The sequence below is a fragment of the Hylobates moloch genome, unplaced genomic scaffold, assembly GCF_009828535.3.
Source record: "Hylobates moloch isolate HMO894 unplaced genomic scaffold, HMol_V3 SCAFFOLD_1, whole genome shotgun sequence".
NCBI classification, from domain to species: Eukaryota; Metazoa; Chordata; class Mammalia; order Primates; family Hylobatidae; genus Hylobates; species Hylobates moloch.
This window is the reverse complement of record NW_026652276.1, coordinates 135,396,294-135,421,509: the sequence shown is the minus strand read 5'-3', so window position 1 is coordinate 135,421,509 and position 25,216 is coordinate 135,396,294. Positions and strand designations below refer to the sequence as shown.

General features: G+C 39.8%; 1 protein-coding gene across 6 annotated transcripts in view; it reads left to right on the top strand.

Moving 5' to 3' along the window:
- BBS9 (Bardet-Biedl syndrome 9) overlaps nt 1-25,216 on the top strand; it is a 547,551-nt gene that overhangs the window by 428,947 nt on the left and 93,388 nt on the right. For all 6 annotated transcript variants that reach the window (XM_058445811.1, XM_058445798.1, XM_032758349.2 and 3 more), the window contains one exon: nt 12,049-12,271. In XM_058445811.1, the coding sequence (XP_058301794.1) occupies nt 12,049-12,271 (223 nt within the window). The remainder of the gene's footprint in view (nt 1-12,048; nt 12,272-25,216) is intronic.

Here is a 25,216-nt window from a genome sequence, read left to right as displayed (position 1 = left end):
CTTTCCTTTTTGACTAAACTCAAAACTTCATTTTCCTCCTCAGTTGAACTGTACGTTGCCTGAAGTTAAGAAGCCTCTGTTCAAAGTCAGCAAGAAATTTTAGGCAAATTGACGTTTAATGCTCTAACAATAGTCCTACATGATACATTAATTAAACCACATCTATTTCAGGGATTTGCCAGTTTTTCCTGACCTTAGTTGTATTGCTTGACCTTGACATAGGATAGTGATCTCTGTGCGTGTCTTTCAGTAACAAAGCATAACACAGTTTATTCTATCTGGGTGTATTTTCTTGTCTCACATCCTGGAAAGCTTTCAGCTTAGCTTTTGCTTTGTGAGAAAATATGAAATTGCTGTCATTCTTCAGTCATGAATGTTTGCCTCACTCAGTTCAACTTTATACTTCTAACTACACTATTTCCATACCTTTCTGTGCACATAGTAACTTTTTTGCTCAATGATAAGTCATGGTGTGGTTTTAAAAGATAATTTAAATGGTAATTAATTCATTGAGGAGTATTAACATTGCACACAAGTCAGTGGACATGACATAATATGAACTGCTAAGATAAAGGCTGTACATGCTCAGGCAATGAAAACTATAGCATGACCGGAACCTGAAAGCCAGAAGTTATTATATACCACTGAGTATAAGACACAACCCTACTTCTGAGATGTGGGGGAGAAATGTCCTATAATTGATGGAACATAGGCCGGGCGCGGTGGCTCACGCCTGTAATCCCAGCACTTTGGGAGGCTGAGGCACGTAGATCATGAGGTCAGGAGTTCAAGACCAGCCTGGCCAAGATGGTGAAACCCCATCTTTACTAAAAATACAAAAATTAGCCTGGTGCGGTGGCAGGCACCTGTAATCCCAGCTACTCGGGAGGCTGAGGCAGGAGAATCACTGGAACCTGGGGGGCAGAGGTTGCAGTGAGCCAAAATTGCACCACCGTACTCCAGCCTGGGTGACAGAGCAAGATTTCTAACCAAAAAAAAAAAAAAAAAAAAAAAGAATTGATGGAACATATTTGTAAGCACAGAGTAAAGAAAGGATCATTGTAGTCTTTTTTTTATTAAGAGGGAATTTGTGAATGGTTTGAATTGGGGACAGGAAGTTATAGAAAAAGGCAAGTCCATGACTTCCCATCTTGGAGTAGGTGTTTTTGACTAGAAGCACATTTCATATACAGTTAATAGGAAAAATCTTACCAGTTGTTGCTTTTTGAAGAGAAAGCCATGTATAAACAGTGAGAAGTAATGAAGACTGAGTCTGAGTCTCTATTGGTATCATTTTAAATTTGGTCTATTGCCTAACATAGGAAATTTAGGTTTAGATCTCACTGATAAGTAGTTTGTGAGAACCAAGTGAACACAGATCTTCTCACCCAAACAATGAATAAGAATTTGTGGATGAAATCACTAACAGTGTTAACAGGAATATGTTTCATTTTTTGCATTTGGAGTGGTGAAACTCCCCAGCTGCCTGAGAAATAAAAATCTAGCTTGTATTGTTTAACAGCTGTTGTTAGTTCCTTTCTAACCTATTGGGTCTGAAGTCAAGGTCATAAAGATTGGTTAGCAGTCTTAGAACTAAGTCCAGTGAACTTCACTAACTAGATTTCTCTATTTAGTAAAGAAAATGGGAGAAGAGTTAAACACACACCCAAATAAGATATGCTAAAGGAATGTAAGAAAATTAACTTTTGTTGAGCATTATTATGTGCTAGGCATTGATCAAGGACTTTTCATATGTTATTTCATTTAATCCCCACCATGTCCCTTTGAAGTAGGCAGTGGTAGCACATGCTGTGCATGTCCCATACCTATCTCTTAACCTCTCACCATTCCTGAATGCTCTCATCTGATCAACACCTGCAGTTTTTTGCCTGAGGACTATCCCTGTTTGGCAGAGGCTACATAGCCACCATGCTCAGCCAATGACTGATAGACTTAGTAGATTAATGCCCAGGTTCCCTCATCCTTTATGCACGGTAAGTGTGAGAGTTATGTTATACACCATCCCCCAGAGTTCTCTGGCAGGAGTGAGCACCAGTTGCTGCTCAACAGCATATACCCTTTATTGCTTTTTCTCCACTTTTCATCACACTTCGCCACTCCCCATTGGCGCTTCTTGGCTCAGCTCTCAAGTCAACTACTTGGGCTTTTATCTTTGTCTCAGGACTATTAGTTCCAATTTGTAGATGAGGAAATAAGTCCAAGGCCACACATCTAGAAAATAACAGAGGCAAGATTTGAACCCAAACTAAGGGGCTTCACAAAAATGATCACTCTGACTCAGTGGAGTAACTTTGGATAATAGGAGTGACTGCTCCAAGTATTTTCAATGATGAGTGCCTGATCATACTGAATTTTTACTCTTCTCCAATCTATTTAACAAGAATAAATGTAGATTTATATTTTATAGTTATATGTGCCTGTGCTCAAGCCTATACCAGAAAAATGCTGGCAAATTTAATCAACTCATGGCTTGCTTCATATAACACTAAAACAAACTCAAGCTATATAATTAATTTTTGTACAAAACTGTTGAGAATGTTTTATATTATTTATATTTACATTATTGTATAGACCTTTGTGTCATGAATAACTTTTATTTAACAAATAATTATTCATATTATTCTAGGATGGGGCTAGGGCATGAGAGCTAAAACAAATAATTACTAAAGCACTTTACTTCTCTAAGTACATTCCATTTTCTACATCATTATATTTTCTGTATATATTCTTATATTATCACTCGAGTGTAAGCTACTTTAAGGTAGGATCTATATCTGATTCACCTTTTTGGAAAAAAAAAAACTCAGTATTTAGTGTGTCTTGTACTAGTTGGCTCTAAAGAAATATTTTAAAAATAAATGACTATATAGACTCAAATTTTAACTTTATTTGACAGACAACGATATTTAAAATTAGGATGAATGTGTGGGTAAACATACTACTTCATCACTATTACTCTACTACAGTTTTGAGATTTGTGGTGCTCCCCTACTGTTATCTTAGCTTGATAGCCGTGAAAAATGACACTAACATTGAATGATGTGCAGCTCTGTCATTCCAGATGCAATTCTAAATATTTTTTTTCTCCAGACTTGATTTCTATTTGAAGAAAATAGAAATAGAAATCTAGCATATGGACCTTCTGGAGCTGTTTCGTATCCACTGGCAGTCCTGATCAAGAGAGAAATAAATAGCCATGTCTTGAAATAGTGAAGTTTCTGGGTGGTCCTGAAAAATCCAAAGTAATTAAAGGGAGGAGAGAAAAAAAGAAAGAAAAGAAACCTATACTACTTTTCACTTAAATCAGTGGTTTCATGTATTTTTAGACACTTTTTTCCCAGAGTTCAGTCATTCCCTGTTCTTTGAGATTATTAAGGACACATCATGGTCAAGAGAGGAGTTGATGCCTTTAGCTTATGCACATGGTTCTTCTCTTGTCCTAGGTGGCAATAAAGTTTTCCCCGGACTCTGTCAAATATATGGGCACTCGAGGAGTCTTATGTGATCCCTTGTGTTGTATGTCTTGATAATAGGAGTGGCTGCTCCAAGTATTCTCAGTGATGAGTGCCTGCAATGAGTGTTTATATTTCAGACTCATTAGAATCATGTCTGACCATTGTTATGTTTTCGGGAGCCATGGTGTCCAAAGGCTATAACCATAATGTCAGTTACAATAGTCTATGAAGGTGCTAAAAGCTTTGGTGGACTCTTGTAAAAGTTTGGCCCAACCAAACTGGCACAGAGCATTGTGCTTTTTTTTATTATGCAGTAAAATCTCATTTAATTATATGCAAATTATTCATTTGGATAAAGAAGCTGATTTAAATTTTGGTTCTGTGAATATGTTAATTATGACCATGAATCTTCTAGGGGAAGAAGTCATTTCTGAAGCCCAGTAAAGTAAAAGGAGCCTAAGCAGATCTAATGATAACAGATTGAAAGACAAACATAACGAAATGGGAAACACAGGCTCTGGGCCACAGTGGTCAAGTGTGGTATTTACAGCTATATAGTCCTGGATTATATTACAGCTCCCACTTTTAATAATTATGACATTTTCAGTGAAGTACCTTACATCTAAATCCTCAGTTGGAAGTTATAATATCCACTCATATGGTAGCTGAGAGAATTAATTGAAATAATATTTGTAAGATTCTCAGCATGTAAGAGGTCTGAAATAGGTTTTTTTTTTTTTGGATGGAGTCTTGCTCTGTTGCCCAGGCTAGAGTACAGTGATGCAATCTCAGCTCACTGCAACCTCCACCTCTGGGGTTTAAGCGATTCTCCTGCCTCAGCCTCTGGAGTAGCTGAGATTACAAGCGCCTGCCACCGCACCCAACTAATTTTTGTATTTTTACAAAATAAAAAATGAGGTTTCACCATCTTGGCCAGGCTGGTCTCGAACTCCTGACCTTGTGATCTACCTGCCTCGGCCTCCCAAAGTGCTGGGATTACAAGCGTGAGCCACTGCGCCCGGCCCCAAAATAGTTTTTACTTCTGTTGCTGTTGCTGCTATTTCTGCTGCTGTTAGTCAAGTGAACCCGCACAGAAAAGATAAACTTTAGAGAGAACTCTCACAAGTAAGAATAATGGTATGGGATTAACTATCTACATTTGCCAAATATGTCTCATTAAATCTTAGCACTTGGCAAGGGAAATATTGTCCTGGTTTTTTACTGATGAGGGAACCGAGATACAGAGAACTAAAATAATTTTCCCAGAGACATTAAGCTTATGTTTAAAGCTTAAATTTTCCCAGAGACATAAAGCCACAGTCTAGGTCTTCTGACTTCTAATCCAATGTACTTTCATGGCCCATCCTTCCCCTTTTGTGGAAATATATAAATAAGTGCAAGTCATAGTGTGAGATGGTGAATAAGTGAAGGCTCAGTGTTGCAGGCCACATAGTTAATGACCGCAGAGGAAAAGGCAGCCTTAAACTCAGGGTTCATCTTTCTTGGGCTTCCATTGTCCCCTGGCTCTTGACCCGGTAATTTATCACTATCTTGTTAGCTTTCCTGTGCCTTCAAAGGAATGATTTTTATATGTTCTTTTCCAGTTGTTCTCACTGGGAAATCTGGTCCAAGTGAAATCTTGGACCACCACCAGAAACAGCTTTCCCCTGGATTTGCATTATCAATTTGATTTTCTAGTCTTTATTTTTTTTTTGTAAGTTGCTTCTGAGTAGTGCAGGTAACTGGAAGCTTTTTCCTGAACTAAACTTTAATGCTTAGTCAAGGTGACTGGCTCCATCAGACATCATTAGTATTTTGCTTTGTTTTAAAACTGATGATCTCCATCCAGGATCACATTTTATAATAATTCAGGTAATCTACTTTGTGTTCCTCCATCTAAAGAATTTGGGGTTGGAATGGGAGTACAGGTCAAATAGAAATGTTCCTGGCAAAACATAAACTTACAAAAGGGATCAGAGTGGGTTGGTTTGCAGCAACTTTGTGCTTTGTGCTTGCATTGCAGCCAAACTCTCTGAAGGTCTCTTAGCTTGTATTTGTTAAAGAGGTTTTAGATTTTCATTCAATAGGAGGCAGTGTGCTTGATTTTCCATAAAATGGTGTGGATAAATTGCACACTGCTCTACTGTTGGTTGAAACCTCAATTAAAGTTTTACAGGTTGTGAGTTGTGACAAAGATACGGAGAACTCCAAAAGTCCAATAGACTGTTTCCATTTAAAATAAAAAGGAATGGTACTGGGGAATGAGAGTTAGTAGATTACATGTGGAATTTTCTTCATTTTATGATGAGTTGAAAGAATTAAAGCTGTTTTTTTCAGTGCTTTATTTTATAAAAACATTGAATATGATTTTAAACTTAAGATGCCATATAGACCATACAACTTGCTTTCATTTTTATTTTATTTTCTATTTTACATTCAAAGGGCTGTTTTATTTTTCAAAGGTGAATTGCTCAACATTTTGAGCCCTCTTTGCATGACAAGGGGATTTCACTGATTATAATCAAGCAAATAATATTTGGAAATAATCTGAACCTAGATGTTTCCTGAAGAGGCCCTATACTTTCCAAGATATTTAATTTAGAACTAAAGTACCAAGTTTTATTTGTTCTGGGGTTTACAATGACCCATTATACGATTAGCTTTAGCATATTTAAGTATAATCTAATACAATTCCATACAATATGATACAAAGTAATAACCATAATGTTCTGTGGATCAATTATAAATACCAAACACTTTTCATTGTGAATCCTTTACACCTGTTGAAGAGGAAATTTTTTTCCCTTTAATACAGTTTGTTATTAAGATAAATGAATATGATATGAAGGTTGTTTCACCTTCAAATATGTAATGCAAGATGGGCCATTTCTGAGAGTCTTCTCTTTTCACTTGAAATCTGGACTCCTGCCACAAAATCTCCATTTGTTCTTTTAACAGGTCTCGTGGTTTTTTGTTTGTTTGTTTTTGTTTTTTAACCTTTTCTCTCTCCCTTAGATTTAACTGTGTGCACATTTGGTAATGTTACTGTGGCATTTTGTGGTTTTTCCCTATACCACTGTAGTTCAGGATGTGGTAGTGTTTCTATTATAAACATAGGTTTGTAGGAGTTTATAATTTGTTTGAAAAAAAGTTTAAGGATATTACTTGGAAATTTAGATTTCAATGACATACTTCTATTTTCTGATTTAAAAAAATAGGATTGAATATATTTTCTCATTTCATAGTATCTTCCACTTAAGATTTCAGAGTGCCGTACCATTTATATAAGATTGGCATAATGAATAGTGTTATTGCTGTTTTGTGGAGACCTCACTTGTACCCTAGAGAGATGAAAGGAGTTATCTAAGATCACACAGTGAAGGGGCAGATGAGGTGAATGAGGTTAAGTCAGAACTCAGGAGCCTCTGGACAGCTATCATCAACTCAACTGTTTTGATTCACAGGTGGCATGGGAATACTTTCTTAGTTTATTTTGTGCTTTGGTTACTTTGGTCGATACCTTAGGAAATTAACTTTACAAGTGTGGTCAAACTTTCTGCTTCTTACTGTTTCTAATAAGCCACTTGCTTGATCTGGTATTTAGGCCTATTGACCAGTGGAGACTAGCAGGGTAGTAAAGCAGAACAGTCAGAAATTCAGCTGTGGCTCTCTGGTCTCTGAATAGCAAGAAGCATAGCTCAGCTGAATTCAGTCAGGAGGAGCAGACTAGGCAAGGCCAGGTCCTTGAATTTAAAGAGCTGGCTCACAGAAAAAGGGCACACCAGCAATCACACTGGTACACAAAGGCATCTGGGACCAGCATGGAGCGTAGGAGCCTCTGCACAGGCTGGTAAGATGTGGAAGCAGAGAACTGGGCAGCCATGCTGGGGGATGCATACAGCAGGCAACTTGGCATTGGAGGAGTCAGGTAGCAGGCAGGGCCTCGGCCCCTGGGTCCAGTTCCTTGGAGGGATCTTGCAGAAGCTAGGCAGCTATCTATCAAGGAGTGACACTTTCAGCAGGCTCCCAAGGCAAGGGCTCTGGTAGAGGACTTGGGTAAAGCCAAGGTCTGGAAACAAAGGAAAACCCAGTTATCAATGCTAGACTAGACAAAGTAAACCAAAAAATCCCCACAAACCCAGTGGATAAGTTAACTTCCAATAATGACAAGGGCTGTGGAAAAGATAAAATAGTGTAACATGCACATTTAACTAATTCCTTCTCCCTTCCCTTCCCTCTCCTCCCCTCCCATCCCTTTCCCTTCCCCAGTTGCCTCCCACTCCCCCACCACTGTTGTTTTACACAGGTCAACCTGGAATTTACAGCAAATTGTGGATTTGAGGACTATAACAAAAATCATTTCTCACTGAAGAGCACATGCCCAATTCCCTTCCAGAAATTTTTAGTGCTATATTTCCCAAATTAAGATTTTCTTTTACTCTCACAATGTAAGACAAAAATACTAGTATGATTGATATTTATCTTTAAAGGATAAAGGTTAGGTATGTGCATGTAGTATGTGTATGTATTTAGACATTAAAACTGAACATTAGCCTTACCAATTTAAGGGCTATGAATAAAGGTAATGGGCTCAAATACCAAAAAGGTGTTTAAAATAGCTTACCTTTAAGGTACTTCTCACACCTGAGATTCTAGATGCCACAGTTTTATTTCATATTTCCATAGGTAAATATGCTACATGTTTGATCAGTGAATTATCACATTGTATTTTTATTTAACAAAACTCTCAAAGGCTCTTTTTTGTCTCAAAGATATTCCTTTTAGTCTTATATTTGAATTTATGTAACAATTCAGTCCCTCCAAGTAATAACTGTATTTTAGTGGCAATCTTTCTAAAGTACTGGCATCATGCCTCATCTATATTAAAGAAATATCCCATGCCAAATGCCTAAACATGACATGGTTTTTGACTTGATCTGCAAGTTGGCATCAGGAAAAGAAATTCTGTAGTACTCTGTATTAACTAAATGTCTTATCTACTTAAATTATCTAATATGTTACTGTAATCTATTTATGATACAGTAGTTTGCTTAAATGAATGAGAGTATGAACTATTTTAATGCTGAAATGACCACAGAGCATACAAATGCCAAATTATATTCAAAGGATTTTTTCTTCTTATACTCCAGAGGTCTTTGTCAATGGCTCCAATTGAAAACATGCCCTCTCCAGTGATGTCTGGGTTTCTATTTTGTCTTCATTTACCTCTTCCCATTATTACTGAAATCCAAAGTCAATTCTAGATATTAGTCTAGTTTAGATTTTGGTAGTAGTAAAGAGATGTCTTTGTAACAACCAGTGTTCATTATTCTTTAGTGATTTGGGGTAGGAAGCTGTTTTTTGGTCTTTTAGGTCTCTTGAATCTCTTGAAAGGATTTTCAAGATGACTTTAAAATCATTTACTTGTTTCCTAACTTGCCTAGTGACACCTACAGGTGGGTCAATAGAAATGGGCCAATAGAGTGAAAAGTCCCAATTAACCAATTATGGCAATCAGTGGGAAGTTCTCTAGTGGAAACATGTAGAGTCTGCACTTTGATCTGAAGAACCAACTGCAGGGCCAGACACGGTGGCTCATGCCTGCAATCCTAGCACTTTTGGAGGCCGAAGCGAGCAGATCATCTGAGGTCAGGAGTTCAAGACCAGCCTGGCCAACACAGTGAAACCCCATCTCTACTAAAAATACAAAAATTAGCCAGATGTGGTGACACCCGCCTGTAATCCCAGCTACTCAGGAGGCTGAGACAGGAGAATCGCTTGAACCTGGGAGGCGGAAGTGGAAGTGAGCTGAGATCACGCCATTGCACTGCAGCCTGGGCGACAAGAGCTAAACTCTGTCTCAATAGACAGAGAGAGAGAGAGAGAGAAAGAGAGCCTCATAAACCTAGAAGAAGAGACATGGCAAGTGTGGCAAAGACCTGAGGCTTAGGTGTCAGTACACTCAATGTGAATCAAGAGTGTAATCCAACTGCCAAGAAAGCAGAGGCAACTGGAGGCCAGGCTGGTAGGAGAATTCCTAGAAAAAAGGAGAGAGGGCTGTGGGATACCTGTACTCCAAGCTGCAGCCCAGTGTCTTGGGGTCAGTCTGGGGTTCTCTACTTAGCTGTATAAATTTTTAAGTGTTTCAAATTGGAGCTCATTCAAAGAAGAGTGGTCAGGATGGAGAAAAAACTTGAAACTCAGTTTATATAAGGAAGAACTAGAGGAACTAGGGTGTTTATTCTGGAGGAGAGGGTACAGAATTGTTGTCTTCACAGATAAAACGGGCTGTCATGTAGAAGAGAGGTTAGGTTTATTCTGCATGGTTCTGGAGGGTAGAAGAAGGGCCAATGGGGTAGACTGGCTCAGTGTGGGGATAGTTTTCTGTTGGTTACACATGTCCCTGAAAGGAGTGAACTGCCTCAAAAAATAGTGATTTTGGATCTTGAAGACAGCTATGCCTAGGCAGATGGTTGCTATTGTATAAATGATCCTAGGAAAACCCCCATGAGACTAGACATAAAGATCTCCAAAGCTCTTCCAACTTTAAGGCCCTGGTTTTATATCTCACCATCTCTCTGTCGAGCAAACATATTTCTTGACCATCCTCGGTATGCCAAGAACAGTGTGGGGATGTGGAGAACTCCAGTCACTCTCAGGGAAAACCAGACATGCAAACAACACCCACATCACAGGGTGACAAGAGCTGTGATGCATCTGGGTGTGTGAAGTCTCAGAGCCCCAAAGAGGGCCCACTCATCAACCCTTGGATGGCAGTGCCTGAGCAAGTCATTAAATGGGAGTTGGCCAGGTAAAGAGTAGAGGTTAGGGCATTGCAGCACAAGCGCCGGCCATGTGCAGAGGCCTAAGGGAGAGACAGTGTGGGTGCAGGTGGATGGGAACAGAATACAATGGAGCAAGAGCTGGAGCAGAAAGTTCCTTAAATGCCAGTCTGACCGTTTGAATTTAGGAGTTTGTATTAGTCCGTTCTCATGCAGCTATAAGGAAATACCTGAAACTGTGTAATTTATAAAGAAAAGAGGTTTAATTGACTCACAGTTCTGCATGGCTGGGGAGATGTTGGGAAACTTACAGTCATTGCAGAAGGAACCTCTTCACAGGGCAGCAGGAGAGAGAATGAGTGCCAGCAGGGGAAATGCCAGATGCTTATTAAACCATCGGATCTCATGAGAACTCACTATCACGAGAACAGCATGGGGGTAGCCACCTCTGTGATTCAGTTACCTCCCACCGGGTCCCTCCCATGACACGTGGGGTTATGGGAACTACAAAATGAGATGTCGGTGGGGACACAGCAAACCATATCAGAGTTGAAGCTTGGGAGTAACCTCATCCGATTTGCATATTTGAATGGTGGCTCAAATGATAAGTTTGAGGATGGAATGATGGGTTCCAGAGGAACCTTCTCTCTGAGTCTCAGGGCTCTTACCTCTAATATAAGGGACTTGCACTATTCCGCAGTATTCTATGATCATAAATTAATTTCTTGTCTTTCTTTGTAATTGTATTGGATGGTCAGGCCCATGGTGCTCTAGGCCTTACCAGCCTTTGTGTACAGATGGAGTCACATTCACAGCAACACCCAGATTTCATTCATGCTTTGCTTCCCTGTTCTGCTTCTTAGGACCTCCAGATCCCCATAAAGATCTTATCCAGTTATTCCTGGGAGCTTCTGGGGATGCCTAAAGGGAGCTCCCAAACTGACCCCTCCTGCTCTTTACCTCATACTCCTTGTTGCCAGTGTTAGCTGAACCCACCTGAGGGTGGTGCCTCCCCGTGCCAGTCCTGCTGGTGCCAGTGCTCTCCATGACAATGCTGAGGTCCCTGCCTAGTGCTGACGTTCCTGGAATTGCAGCTGTCACTGCACTTTTCTAGGTTTTTCACTGCAGCACAGCTACACTGTTCTCAACAAAAGTGGGGCAATGGCCTACTTCCTTTGGGTCATTTACCATCACCTGGACAGTGAGCAGTACTAGGCAGGCCCTGTGTCTCAAACGATCCTCCTTGAAATAGCTCCTTTGTTTCTGCCTATAACCCCAAGGCTTGGAACCAGTACCTGAGGGAGACACCAGGGTTTTCCCTCCATTCCAGTTTCCTCCAGGTTATCCAAAGGTCCTCCTTCTCCTGGCCTGCTTTCCTTTAGCCGAAGATAAGAAAGATAAGGCAAAACAAACTATAATCCTGGCAGCTTTACCCACCAGATCATCAAACAGACATATGCCTGAGACTCTTTTTGTTGTTACTCATTACTCTCTGCCTGGCTCAGAGCTAAACCCTTCTCATAGATCTCCAACCCTTGGAGGGACAGACTGTTAACATCCTCATTTGTAGATGAGGATGAGGATAAGAGGAATTAAGTAACTTGCTCAAGGTCAAACAGGTGACAGAGCTAGAATTCCAAACCAGCCTAGTCTGGAATATTCCAGATACCACACTCTTCACAGGTCCCCAATACTTGAACATAAACAGTCAATAATCTGTATAATACATCAAGTGCCCACTTTTCTTATTGTCATCTTTGTATTAATTCAAAATTGGCTTTTGTATCCAGGGCTGGGAAGAAACGGTGGATGCCGCCATTTCCCACCTGTTGAAGACTTGCCTGTCAAAGAGTTCTAAGGAGCAGGCTTTGAACCTCAACAGCCAGCTGAACATACCCAAAGACACAAGCCAACTGAAGAAACATATCACCTTGCTCTGCGACAGATTAGCCAAAGGTGGCCGTCTCTGCCTAAGTACCGATGCAGCAGCCCCACAGACCATGGTCATGCCAGGTAAGAACTCTGTCTATACTCCCTAAACACAATTGTACTTATCCTAAATTAAAGGAATATGCCTGTGGTTGTATTTGGGGTTTAAATTTCATATTAAAATGACGATAGCCAAGAAAATTGATTTCACGTTTCCCCTCTGACATCCCAGGGTAACCCCTTGAATAAATATTCTTGAGATATTTGCTTGCTAGACATTTCTAGAATGGTATATCTTTTTTCTTCTCTCTGCTTTTAAATATATGATCCATTTTGTTTTGCCTCTAACTAATAAAAAGTGGATTAGAGGATAAACTATTTTTAAGAAAAAGTTTTACTAAATGTGATCTCGCGATGCAATATTTCATAAATGTAAATAGCATGATACAAGCAACTAATGTAATCCAGATGAGTTCAGTCTCTTCTGCTGTTTGCTTAGATTGTGGTCATCAGAATAAGGGGGAAGAGACAAAGTGAAAGACGAGGATCAAGAGATGTGAGCAGGCTTCAGAGCCCAGGCACCCGTGGGCCAGCATGGAGAGAGATTCCACTTGCTCCTCCATGGGCAGTCAGCAATGGTCGTGGGCACCCAGGGCTGTCCTTCCCATCGTCATAGGGGCTGAGCAGTCAGTCATGCAGCCCTCAGGTCTCTTAGGGGCAGCAGTTCCCAACCCCTGCTTCCCTCATCCTAGCCTCTCTGTGGCAGCAGCAAGGAGCATTACATCAGTGAATTTATTGATGCAGCAGCTATAGCATCTCTTTCCTCCTACAGCAAGAACCACAGTGTGGGAAGTGGTGTGGTTTTCTCTTCTTCCTTCTTACATGCCTTTTCTTTACCTCCCCGCCCCCATTCCCTCTCTGGTAGTCTTGCTGTTGCTTTCTTTTCTGCCTCACTCAGCATTCCTAGAAGTGAAAAGGAATGCAAGTGAAATTGTAAAAGGTAAACATGGAGACAGCATAGCATAATCTAATAGGCACAGACTCTGGAGACAGACAGAACAATGCTTGGATCCTGCCTCCTTTTATCCATTACTACTTGTATGACCCTGAGTATGTTACTTTCTTTTCTAGAGTCTTCATGTCTTCCTTTAGAAAGTGAATGTAATAATGCTTGCCCTGCCGCTGGAGCCCTATGAGTTTATCAAGCACCTAGCACAATGCTTGAAACAGAGACATTCTCAAAAAATTCAAGCTATAATTATTGTCATTGTTATGGATATATGCATGATTCAGCCTTTACATTTAGAGGTGGAAAAATAGCTGGTTTGGGGTTATGGATTCTATATTCTATGATTTGAATATCTTTACCTCAACTCTATACATAGGTGGAAGCCAACTTTATTCCAAAGAATATTTTTTATTTGGCCTTTTATAATAGAAATGCCTTTCCATAGAGAAATAGTTCTGACATTGTTTGCCTTCACTTAGAACCTCTTTATCTTGCCCCGTAACATCCTCTTAACTGTTCCATTTGTCCGTCTTCTGTCCACTGCTACAGGATTGTTTTCCTCAGAGATATTTAGGATTAATGAGATAGTAAATGAAGACTATTCATTATAATCAGTGTCAGTTTATGACTCTCCCTCCCTGCTTGCCCACAGGAAAAACGAAGGAGACTTGAGGGAAAAGGGCAGATATATTAATTTTAAAAGAGAGAGGGAGGGAGAGAGAGAGAAAATTTGAAGAGGGATGGGATGGCCCACCTGATTGGCTGATTACCTGTGAGTTCAGGCCGCAGCAGCCCTGAATTCTCTTCTCAGGTCCCTGTCTGAGCTTTCCTGTTCAGGGATCCCCAAATCCCTGTCTTAGTCGTTTTTGTTTAAATAACCAGATTTGTAAGTAACATAAGGGCTGTGTCCATATCTAGGATGTGGAACATTTTAAAACCTCAGTGCAAAGTTTTTGAATGTATGGAAGCAAAGGACAGAGAAAGAAGGAAAAGAAGGAAGGGAGAAAGAAATGAAGAAAAGAAGAAAGATGGACAGTGTGTTTGTTCACAGCCCGGGGGGCCCATCAGCCGGATTCATGCCTGGTCTAGCTGAGTTCTTTCTGTTGGAGAGATATAGGCTGTGTGCATGTGCATCAGGGTCACAGTCGCAATGCCTTGCCTTTACTTGCCGGCGACCTGCTTGCCACTCTGTGGTTGAGTGGCTCTCCCTCCCACTTGTCTTGATCTAATCAGGATAGTGAGATTTTAAAAAATTGTTAAATCAGCACTTGTTATCATTAACATGCTTAATTATTGCCTATACTACTTTTCTTCTCTATAACTCAGATTTTTCACATGCTTTATCCCTGTATTAGCATATTTTTGAGGTAGAAGAGACATGTAGAATTATTGCTGTCTTACAAATAGAAAATGGAGGCAGGAAAATTGAAATCTCTTGCCTGGAGTTTCATGGTTACTGGAAGGGTTAGGTCTAGAATCCAAATCTCCCAGTCCACTGTGCTTCCCTCTAGACCACACAGACCACAGTGGTACAGATCTGTTTTTAGCCAGAGCCTCCTCCTGTGTAAGCTATTCTTGATTCGGCCTTCCCCCCGCCCCCCCGCCTCCCCCTGCCTCCCACCACCAACTTAAATTGGTCTAGCAGTGTGAAAGGAAAAGGGCAGAAATAGTTTCACACAGTCTCTTTTCTTTCCTTTGCTATGAGAAATATATTAAAGATTTATCTTATATTTGTTTTGTGCTTAATTTTTATTATGTCCAAAGGTGACATGATAACATTATCATGAGTATTTCTTATTAAGAAATACTGTGAGGAGTTATTTCTGCTTCAAGCCTGTAATTGTGCAGTTTACAATGTTGGTTTAGCTCCAATAGTTGTATCAGAATATACAAAGTGGCATATTAGAAAGGACTGGATTACTGAATAAGCATAAGAGCTTTTCTTGCAGAGATGATCTTTTTTTAAGATTTAGATGGGACCTTTGAAATCGTCTGGTTCACCTCCCTCGCTCAACAGCTGAGGTAACAAAGGTCTAAGAAGGTGAAGTGAATAAGTGCTCAGTATTAAAAGGCAGGAGTGTGTGTAATTTTGCCATGTTCCCTATTAAATTGCAGATGGATAAACATCTCAGAATAAAAAACCTTTGGTCTTTTCTAGCCTCATGACTTTATGAGCCTAGCACCTTGGATGTGTCCTTTTTTTTTTGGCTCTAGAGAAGGCCATGGTGACAACATCCTTCCTGGTGTCCAGAGTTTGAAAATCTTTCCCAGTGGGAATTACCTTATGAACTTCTTTGCCTCAGATTTCTCTTGCTTGACTTTACCAGTTCTCTATCAGTTTTTCCCTTAACCTTTTCTGGTGAACTTTTTGTTGTTGTTGCAGAGCTATCAAATTTATTTCTCTCATCTGCAGCTCTGGTGTTCACATCTTTCTGCTGGTGAATGTAGCTTGTAAGGAATCTACTTTCGTTAAATATCTATTTTCCAATCTCAGCTGTGTGCATTCTACTCTTAGAGCAGAAGTCACAAAGGGCCACCTGGTTAGTGTTTTTTAAAAATCTGAATGTAAGTGATTTAGTGGTCTACCTGGCCTTTTCATGCATATATGTTCCCAACCTTCTCCCTGCAGCTGCCTAGGACTAAAAGACTTGCTGTATTTTGCAGGAGGCTTCCTTTTATAACCTCAGTATCTAGGACAATATTTCAGTAGCCCTAATTATAGAAATGATTTGAACCTGTCAAGCATATATGCAAAACTTAATGTGTACATGAGTGGGCCTAACTCATGATATTTGAAGACTTACCATTTTAACCTCATGAACACTGGAAGTTTTGTCACCTCTATGCTTTTCTTAAACTTAATTTCAACTAGGTGATGCTTTGTCCAAGAAATAATATAGGTAGGTGATGGCCCATCAGATAGAAGCTTGGAGAGCAAATGCTGTAGGCACCACAGCAGGGCAGGCATAGAAAGCTGGGCAAGGAAAAGGGGTGTAAAGACAATCCAGGCTGATCAGGTGCCTCAAGTGAATATTCTCTTAATGTGATCAAATGACTTCGCGTGTCATAATGGGCCGTAGCTTCAGCTGTATTTTCTTTCACACTGCCAGATTCCTGGGCTAAAAGGAAGCCAAGAGGAGGGAGTAAAAGGAAGCAAAGAAGATTTGATAAATAAGATTCGGTATCTTATATAATCCATATTATTTTCATAGATATGGATTTAAAAAGTTATTTTGAGATGTGGTAGGGACCACCCAGGAATTAGCATTTTGTGCATCTTTATTGTATTAAGTTGTTAGGAGAAAAGATATGGTATGAATCTGAATACAGTATAAATGTGAATAAGATGTCTATTCTAGCCTTTTGAGCGAGAGATTTTAAATTCTCTTTAGTATTTAAAACTTGAGTCAGTGACCTTTTGCCTTAAGGATTTGATATTATTTTGAAGCTACTTCCAATTGGCCCGTTTAAACTGAATTTAAATTTAATTCTCCCAGGTCTCACTTCGATGCCCAATAAGACATTTGGTGTTTACTTTCATATTGTCAGTATGATTTAACTGTTGGTTTTACACTTTGAATTTTTATAGGTTTGAAGTCATTCTTTAAGGAGATTTAGATGAATTAAATATACAAAAATGGCTTCTGAGCCTGTTTTTCCTACAGAGAATACAATACTTTATCTTGACATTAAAAAAAAAAAAAAAAAGGGAGTGAGTTCCAAAATGCGAAAATGCTATTGTGAAGTGGACTTCACATCAGAAGTATATGGGTTCCAGAGCTAGGTTGGCCAGTTATATGATATGAAACAAGTTACTTAGTCTGTCTACTTCTTTGTTTTCTCAACTATAAATAGGCAAAATAATGATACTTCACTATAGATTTGTTGGCCAAATTAAATATAGCAGTCCATGGAAAATGTTTAGCAAGTACCTGACACATAGCAAATTCTCACTAAATGTGAGCTTCTGTTAGTAATAATAATGAATACTATTGTAAAATCCCAAAGGAACTTGGGAGAACTTGACAAAAGGATTCTAGAGTTCAATTAGAAGAATAAAATTATAAGATTATACAGGTGTGAGGTTCCAGCCCAAGCTCAGGTCTGAGGGAAATTGATGGGGTAGTGGGTAGCTGAAACAACACTTGAGAGACCACACGTAGGTGGGACATGGCTTTATTCAGCAACTTACTCACACTGTTGGTGCTGCATTTATGCACCTCCCAGACAATAGTGGCTCAGAGCCAGGTGATGAGCCCTCCCGTGTTATGGCTACATAGGTATGATTATATAATGCACAGGATTGTGTGTCTGCACTCCAATCCTGCTGTGTCATGCTGTGCCGGATGTGTACCTTGGGCCGTACTTGACTGCAGTGCAGCCATTGTCCTTACAACAGGAAATTTTTAAAAAGAGTGTGTAAAATTTGCCTTTTCAGATTATTCATTATTAAGCAAAAGTGAATGACAATAGTGCATATTCAACTTTGGCCTTATAGGCACCTTTACAGAAAGGGTCCTTTTAAAAAAAAATATTCCGAGGCATGATCTGTTTTCCTAGTAGTCTCTCTTAGTTCTTTGATATGCAAGTTATTTTCATCAGAAACATCTATCATGTCATCATTGTTGTCAATTTTCTTTTCTTTATTGTCAACTCAACTGACTGCCAGATTTTCACTGGTCACTGGTGTTGCATGTGACAGGCACAGTTCTCCAATAACACTTTAACTGCATTAAACTTGGCATAATTTGCAAGATTTATAGTTTTCCTCTGTAGCCAATTCCTGTTGTATTTGCAGTAATTTCCTACAGTCAGTGAGAGATTAACCAATAAAATGTTGGTAGCAGGCAGAGATTCTTCTAGTGTTAAATGCAGGAGGATATTTGAGTACAGACTAATTTTAGAAGTGGTCAGTTTTTGAGTGCATATCTTTGTGTTATGCTTTTGCTTTTCTATGATTACGGCAACTGGGATAATTAAAACTTCCTTAAGCAGGAGGATCCACCCTCTTCCCTTCAATTATATATGTAAAAACTTAGAATGTGTTAACCTTAACTCTAACCACATGTGCTAATGTGGCGTTTCAACGCAATGAGGAGAAGACAAGATGAATTAGTTTAAAAATAGTGTTGGAAACTGGCCAACCATTTGGAGAGAAGAAATAGATTCCCTACCTCATCCCATATCACACAATACATTTCAGACAAATAAGGTATTTAAATTCCAAAAAAGAAATTTCATAAATCACAGAAGGACATAAAGGTGGATACATTGATATGGAAGCAGGATCAGCCTTTCCATGTAAGTTAGCAAAGGCAGTAAACAGAAGACTGAGCTTTTGTTATAGACTTATCAAAATTGGGTCCAGAAGAATATAAACCAAGGTGTGTATTAATGATAACTATCCCTGAATGTTAGAATTACAGGTGGTGTCTGAGTCTCCTCTTGTTCTCTTTCTCTTCCATATATTTTGTACATTTTCTGAAAATGACATATATAACTTTTGTAAAAAGGCCCCATGATAGAACCAACAGGAAAACAACTATATAATTGTATCAGAAATGGTGGTAAGGAAAGAACAAGGGCCAATTCATAAGTCAGAAAAATTAATTTTTTTCAAAAGGAAGTTATTAAAAGGGCAATGACCACATGTTTATGGAGCGTGTTTGTATTTCAGTTCTCATGAACTAACCCAAGTCTTTTGCAGGACTGCAGAAATGTGCGCAGCTGTTTTATGGATTCTGTCCTCTCCCATCTCTGTATCTCCTCTTGAGCATAGGCCAAGTCATTCAAGTTATTGATCTCTGACTAATGTTTCACCTTGTCAAAGTGACTCCATAATTTTGCACTTTGCTTATAATCAATTTTACTACTTTGCAGCATTTTACAATGAGACAGTTTTCCTCATAGAACATTCTCATTCCTTGACTTCTCTAGTCTGCTCTGTGGCTTCTTGTTCCCTTTTCTGTCTCCTGACTATTGGTTTTCCATCTTCATGCTCCCCTGGACAGTCTCATCCAGCTACCACTGTAATTCCTATACCTTGTGGTTGGCCTCTCTTCCAAGCTCCACATGTCTCCACCAATACACCTTCAGGCAATTCCACATGCCTGAAGGAAACTCACCTCCTTCTGTGTGTCTGATCTCAGTGGATGATGTTGCTCAATGCCCAGGCCAGAGGCCTCAAGAAACAACCTTGACTCTCTGTTTCTCTTACTCTGCATATTCAGCCAGTCACCAAGACCTGATGATGCTACCACCCAAATATATCTCTTTTCATGGCCCACACTGCTATTTCCAACCCAAATGCCCCTCAATCAATGATAACACTCTTATCGCTTATTTAGATAGTTAAAATGACCTATCAGTAATCTCTCTGTGTTAATATTCTTTCTTCATTTTCAGTGCTACCATAAAAAATATGACTATTTGTAGCAGTATTATAGCCAAAAAGTAGAAATAATCCAAATATCCATCAACTGATAAATGGATAATAAATGTGGTATATCCATACAGTGGAATATTCTTTAATAATAAAAATAAGTGAAGTTCTAATACATACTACAACATGGGTAAACATTAAAAACATTATGGTAAGTGAAAGAAGCCAGTCAGAAAGACCTCATATTATTATAAGGCCATTCATATAAAATGTCCAGAATAGGCAAATTCAAGGCAACAGAAAGTATGTTAGTGGTTGCCTAGGACTAGGAGTAGGGGAATGAGAAGTGATAGCTAATGGGTACAGAGTTTCCCTTTGGGTAAGAAAAATGTTCTGAAATTAGATTGTGGTGATATGACTATACTAAAAACCATTGTGTATTTTAAAAGGGTAAGTTATATATGAATTATATCTCAATAAACTTGTTTAAAAACAACATTTTTTAGTGTAAAGATAAAACATGTTCTTTGTATATATTTAGAAAATTCAGATGAACCAAAAGAAGAAAATTTATTTATTTATTTATTTTTTTATTTTTCCATAAGTTATTGGGGTACAGGTGATATTTGGTAACATGAGTAAGTTCTTTTTTTTTTTTTTTGACAGAGTCTCACTCTGTCACCCAGGCTGGAGTGCTGTGGTGCAATCTCGGCTCACTGCAACCTCTGCCTCCTGGATTCAAGCAATTCTCCTGCCTCAGCCTCCTGAGTAGCTGGGATTACAGGCACATGCCACCACGCTTGGCTAATTTTTGTATTTTTAGTAGAGATAGGGTTTCACCATATTGGTCAGGCTGGTCTCGAACTCCTGACCTCATGATCCACCCAGCTCGGCCTCCCAAAGTGCTGGGATTACAGGCATGAGCCACTGCACCCGGCCCATGAGTAAGATCTTTAGTGGTGATTTGTGAGATTTTGGTGCACCCATCACCCATGTGTACACTGCACCATATTTGTAGTCTTTTATCCCTCGCCATCCTCCCAGTCTTTCCCCCAAGTCCCCAGAGTCCATTGTATCATTCTTGTGCATTTGTGTCCTCATAGCTTAGCTCGCACATATCAGTGAAAACATATGATGTTTGGTTTTCCATTCCTGAGTTACATCACTTAGAATAATAGTCTCCAATCTCATCCAGGTCACTGCAAATGCTGTTAATTCATTCCTTTTTATGCCTGCATAGTATTCCATTTTATATGTATATATATGTGTGTGTGTATATATATATACATATATGTGTATGTGTGTATATATATACATATATGTGTATGTGTGTATATATATATATATGCATATATAATTGTGAATTGTGCTGCTATAAACATGCATGTGCAAGTATCTTTTTCAAATAATGACTTCTTTTCCTCTGGGTAGATCCCCATTAGTGGGATTGCTGGATCAAATGGTAGTTCTACTTTTAGTTCTTTAAGGAATCTCCACACTGTTTCCATAGTGGTTGTACTAGTTTACATTCCCACCAGCGGTGTGGAAGTGTTCCCTGTTTACTGCATCCACGCCAACATCTACTGTTTTTTGATTTTTTGATTGTGGCCATTCTTGCAGGAGTAAGGTGGTATCGCATCGTGGTTTTGATTTGCATTTCCCTGATCATTAGTGATGTTGACCATTTTTTCATAGGTTTATTGGCCATTTGTATATCTTTTTTTTTGAGAGTTGTCTATTCATGTCCTTAGCCCACTTTTTGATGGGATTGTTTTTTTTTTTTTTCTTACTGATTTGAGTTTGTTTTAGATTCTGGATATTACTCCCTTGTCAGATGGATAGATTGTGAAGGTTTTCTCCCACTCTGTGGGTTGTCTGTTTACTCTGCTGACTGTTCCTTTTGCCATGCAAAAGCTTTTCAGTTTAATTAGATCCCAGCTATTTATATTTGTTTTTATTGCATTTGCTTTTGGGTTTTTGGTCTTGAAATCCTTGCCTAAGCCAATGTCTGGATGTTTCTGCTGAGAAATCTGCTATTAATTTGATAGGTTTTCCTTTATAGGTTACCTGGTGTTTCTGTCTCATAGCTCTTAAGATTCTTTCCTTCGTCTTAACTTTGTATAAACCTGATGACAATGTGCCTAGGTGAAGATCTTTTTGCAGTGAATTTCCCAGGTGTTGTTTGAACTTCTTGTATTTGGTCTAGGTCTCTCGCAAGGGCAGGGAAGTTTTCCTTGATTATTCCCCCAAATATGTTTTCCAGGCTTTTAGAATTCTCTTCTTCCTCAGGTATACCGATTATTCTTAGGTTTGTTCGTTTAACATAATCCCAGACTTCTTGGAGGCTTTGTTCATATTGCTTATTCTTTTATATTTGTCTTTGTTGGATTGGGTTAATTCAAAGACCTTGTCTTTGAGCTCTGATTTTTTTTCTTCTATTTGTTCAGTTCTGTTTCTGAAACTTTCCAGAGCATTTTGCATTTCTGAAAGTGTGTCCAAAGATTCTTGAATTTTTGATTGTTTTTTCTTTAAGCTATCTATTTCCATGAATATTTCTCCTTTCACTGGTATCATTTTTTGGATTTCCTTGCATTGGGCTTTGTCTTTCTCTGGTCCCTCCCTATTAGCTTAATAACTAACCTCCTGAATTCTTTTTCAGGTAAATCAGGGATTTCTTCTTGGTTTACTGGTGAGCTAGTGTGATTTTTTGGGGGTGTCGAAGAGCCTTATTTTGTCATATTACCAGTGTTGGTTTTCTGGTTCCTTCTCATTTGGGTAGTCTCTGTCAGAGGGAAGGTCTATGGCTGAAAGCTGTTGTTCAGATTCTTTTGTCCCACGGGGTGTTCCCTTGATGTAGCACTCTCCCCCTTTTCCTATGGATGTGGCTTCCTGTGTGCCGAACTACAGTGATTATTGTTTCTCTTCTGGGTCTTAGCCACCCAGCGAGTCTACCTGGCTCCAGGCTGGTACTGCGGGTTGTCTGCACAAAGTCTTGTAATGTGAACCGTCTGTGGGTCTCTCAGCCGTGGATACCAGGCCTGTTCTGGTGGAGGTGGTGGAGAGTTCGATGGACTCTATGAAGGTCCTTAGCTTTGGTGGTTTAATGCTCTATTTTTGTGCTGGTTGGCCTCCTGCCAGGAGGTGGTACTTTCCAGAAAGCATCAGCTGTAGTAGTGTGGAGAGGGACCGGCAGTGGGTGGGGCCCTAGAACTCCCAAGATTATATGCCCTTTGTCTTCCACTACCAGGGTGGGTAGGGAGAGACCACCAGGTGGGGGTGGGACTAGGTGTGTATGAGCTCAGGCTGTCCTTGAGGGGGTCTTTTTGCAGCTGCTGTCCTGCTGTCCAGGATGGGGGCAAGATTCCCAGGTCACTAGAGTTGTGTACCTAGGAGGATTATGGCTGCCCCTGCTGAGTCATGCAGGTTGTCAGGGAAGTGGGGGAAAGCCAGGAGTCACAGGCCTTACCCAGCTCCCATGCAAACTGAAGGGCTGGTCTCACACCCACCATGCCCCTGCCAACAGCCCCGAGTCTGTTTCTAGGCGGAGGGCGAGACGGGCTTGAAAATTTGCCTGAGACTATCCACCTCCCAGCTGCGAGAGAAAAGGGCTTTAGTTCTTCCCCTGCCTGTGAAGTCTGCATGCCCAATTCGTGCTCTCGCCCGAGTTCTGACCAGGAGGCTTCTCGACCCTGGCCCTTCTTGTTCAAATTGTTACAAAGTTCAGCTAGAGAATTCCTTCTCCCTGTGGAGTTTTATTCCCTGTTCCTCTGGCCACCCTCCCAGTGGATCCCTGTGGTGCCAGGCAGAAATGGGCTGCTTGGGGACCCAGCGAGCTCCTAGGGCCTTTCTGCTGCTTCCTCTATCCCCATATTTTGCTTGGCTCTCTAACTTGACTCAGCTTCAAGTAAAGTCGGAAACTTCTCCTGCAAACCTTCAGTTTCTGCAGTGAGGATGTGTGTTCGGGACAGGAGGGTCTCCCTTTCCCACTTCTGCAGTTGGGGCACTCACAGTATTTGGGGGGTCTCCCAAGTCTTGCTTCCTTGAGGGGGTCTGTGGGTCCTCGGGATTGCTGGTTTGTTCTTGCAGTCCACCTGCAGCTAAAATTCACAATGCAAGCCTCCCCATGCTTGTCTGTCCGGAGCTGCAATCTAGTCCTGCCTCCCGTCTGTCATGATCCCCTGAATCAAAAATTTAAAATCATTAATAATCTAACCATTCTGAAATAGATATAAATCCAACTATTATTCAATATATGTAAATGTTTGTATATGTGTATACACGCGCTATGTATGTTTTGTATCCATATCCTTCTAGACTTTTTTCTTTGCATATGTGTACATTCTGTTTTATAAAAATTGGATCATACTGTACCTACTGCTTTATAAGCTTTTTTTTTTTTTTTTTTTTTTTTGAGACGGAGTCTCACTCTGTTGCCCAAGATGGAGTGCAGTAGCGCGATTTTGGCTCACTGCAACTTCCGCCTCCCAGGTTCACACCATTCTCCTGCCTCAGCCTCCTGAGGAGCTGGGACTACAGGCGCCTGCCACCACACCCGGCTAATTTTTTGTATTTTTAGTAGAGACAGGGTCTCACCGTGTTAGCCAGGATGGTCTTGATCTTCTGACCTCGTGATCTGCCTACCTCGGCCTCCCAAAGTGCTGGGATTACAGGCATGAGCCACCGCGCCTGGCCTATAATCCATTTTTTAAACTTTCATTAAGTTATTTCATTATTAAATAGCATACATTTTTTAAAAAGCTACATAACCAGTTCCCTTTTGTCAAACATATAAACTGTTTCTGATATTGGTATGTACACAATTACTTAATGAATATTCTTGTAGCTAAATCTGTATATATCCTGATGAATTTATACTTTTCCATGAATATGAATTGGACTTGGTTATGTTACTTCCCTGCTTTAAAAGATTTTATAGTTCCCTCCTATCTTCCATATTAAATTGAAATTTCTAAGCCTGAAATACTATGTTCCTTACATAGAAATACTATGTTATTTTACTAGAACATTATTTTTCTAGCCATATCTTCTACATTTTCTTCCTTAAGACCTTTTACTGATATTGAAGTATTCATTATTCTCCACATACACCATGCATTTCAAGTTTCTATGCTTTTAAAGAGTTCCCTTGGCCCGGAGAGGCAGTCTTGACCTGGTGGTAAAATTACCACTAATTTCTGAAGACCCAGCTGAAATATGTTCCACAACGCATTCCCTGGTCCTCCTCCTGGAACTGCTAGTAAATTTTCCATCTGTGCTCCCTGGTCCCCTGAGCATATGGCTGTTATAGTACTTGTATCATAGAATACAATCATTCAATACATTGATTCCATGCCTTACCCTCAGGTAGAAGATGTTGGATTGTATTCTATTCTTCTTTATTACCTCAATACCCAACTTGTGCCGCACATGCAGACACACACACACACACACACACAGTTCATGCCCACCATGTATTTTTTAAAGTTTTTTATTTTGAAATAATTATAGACTCGTGGGAAGATGCAAAAATAGTACATAGAATCTCACATACTCTTCACTCAGCTTCCCCTAATGGTGACAGCTACAGAGCTATAGTTGGGGGCAAGAAGAGGACTCTGTAGGGAGTAGTGAATTTTAA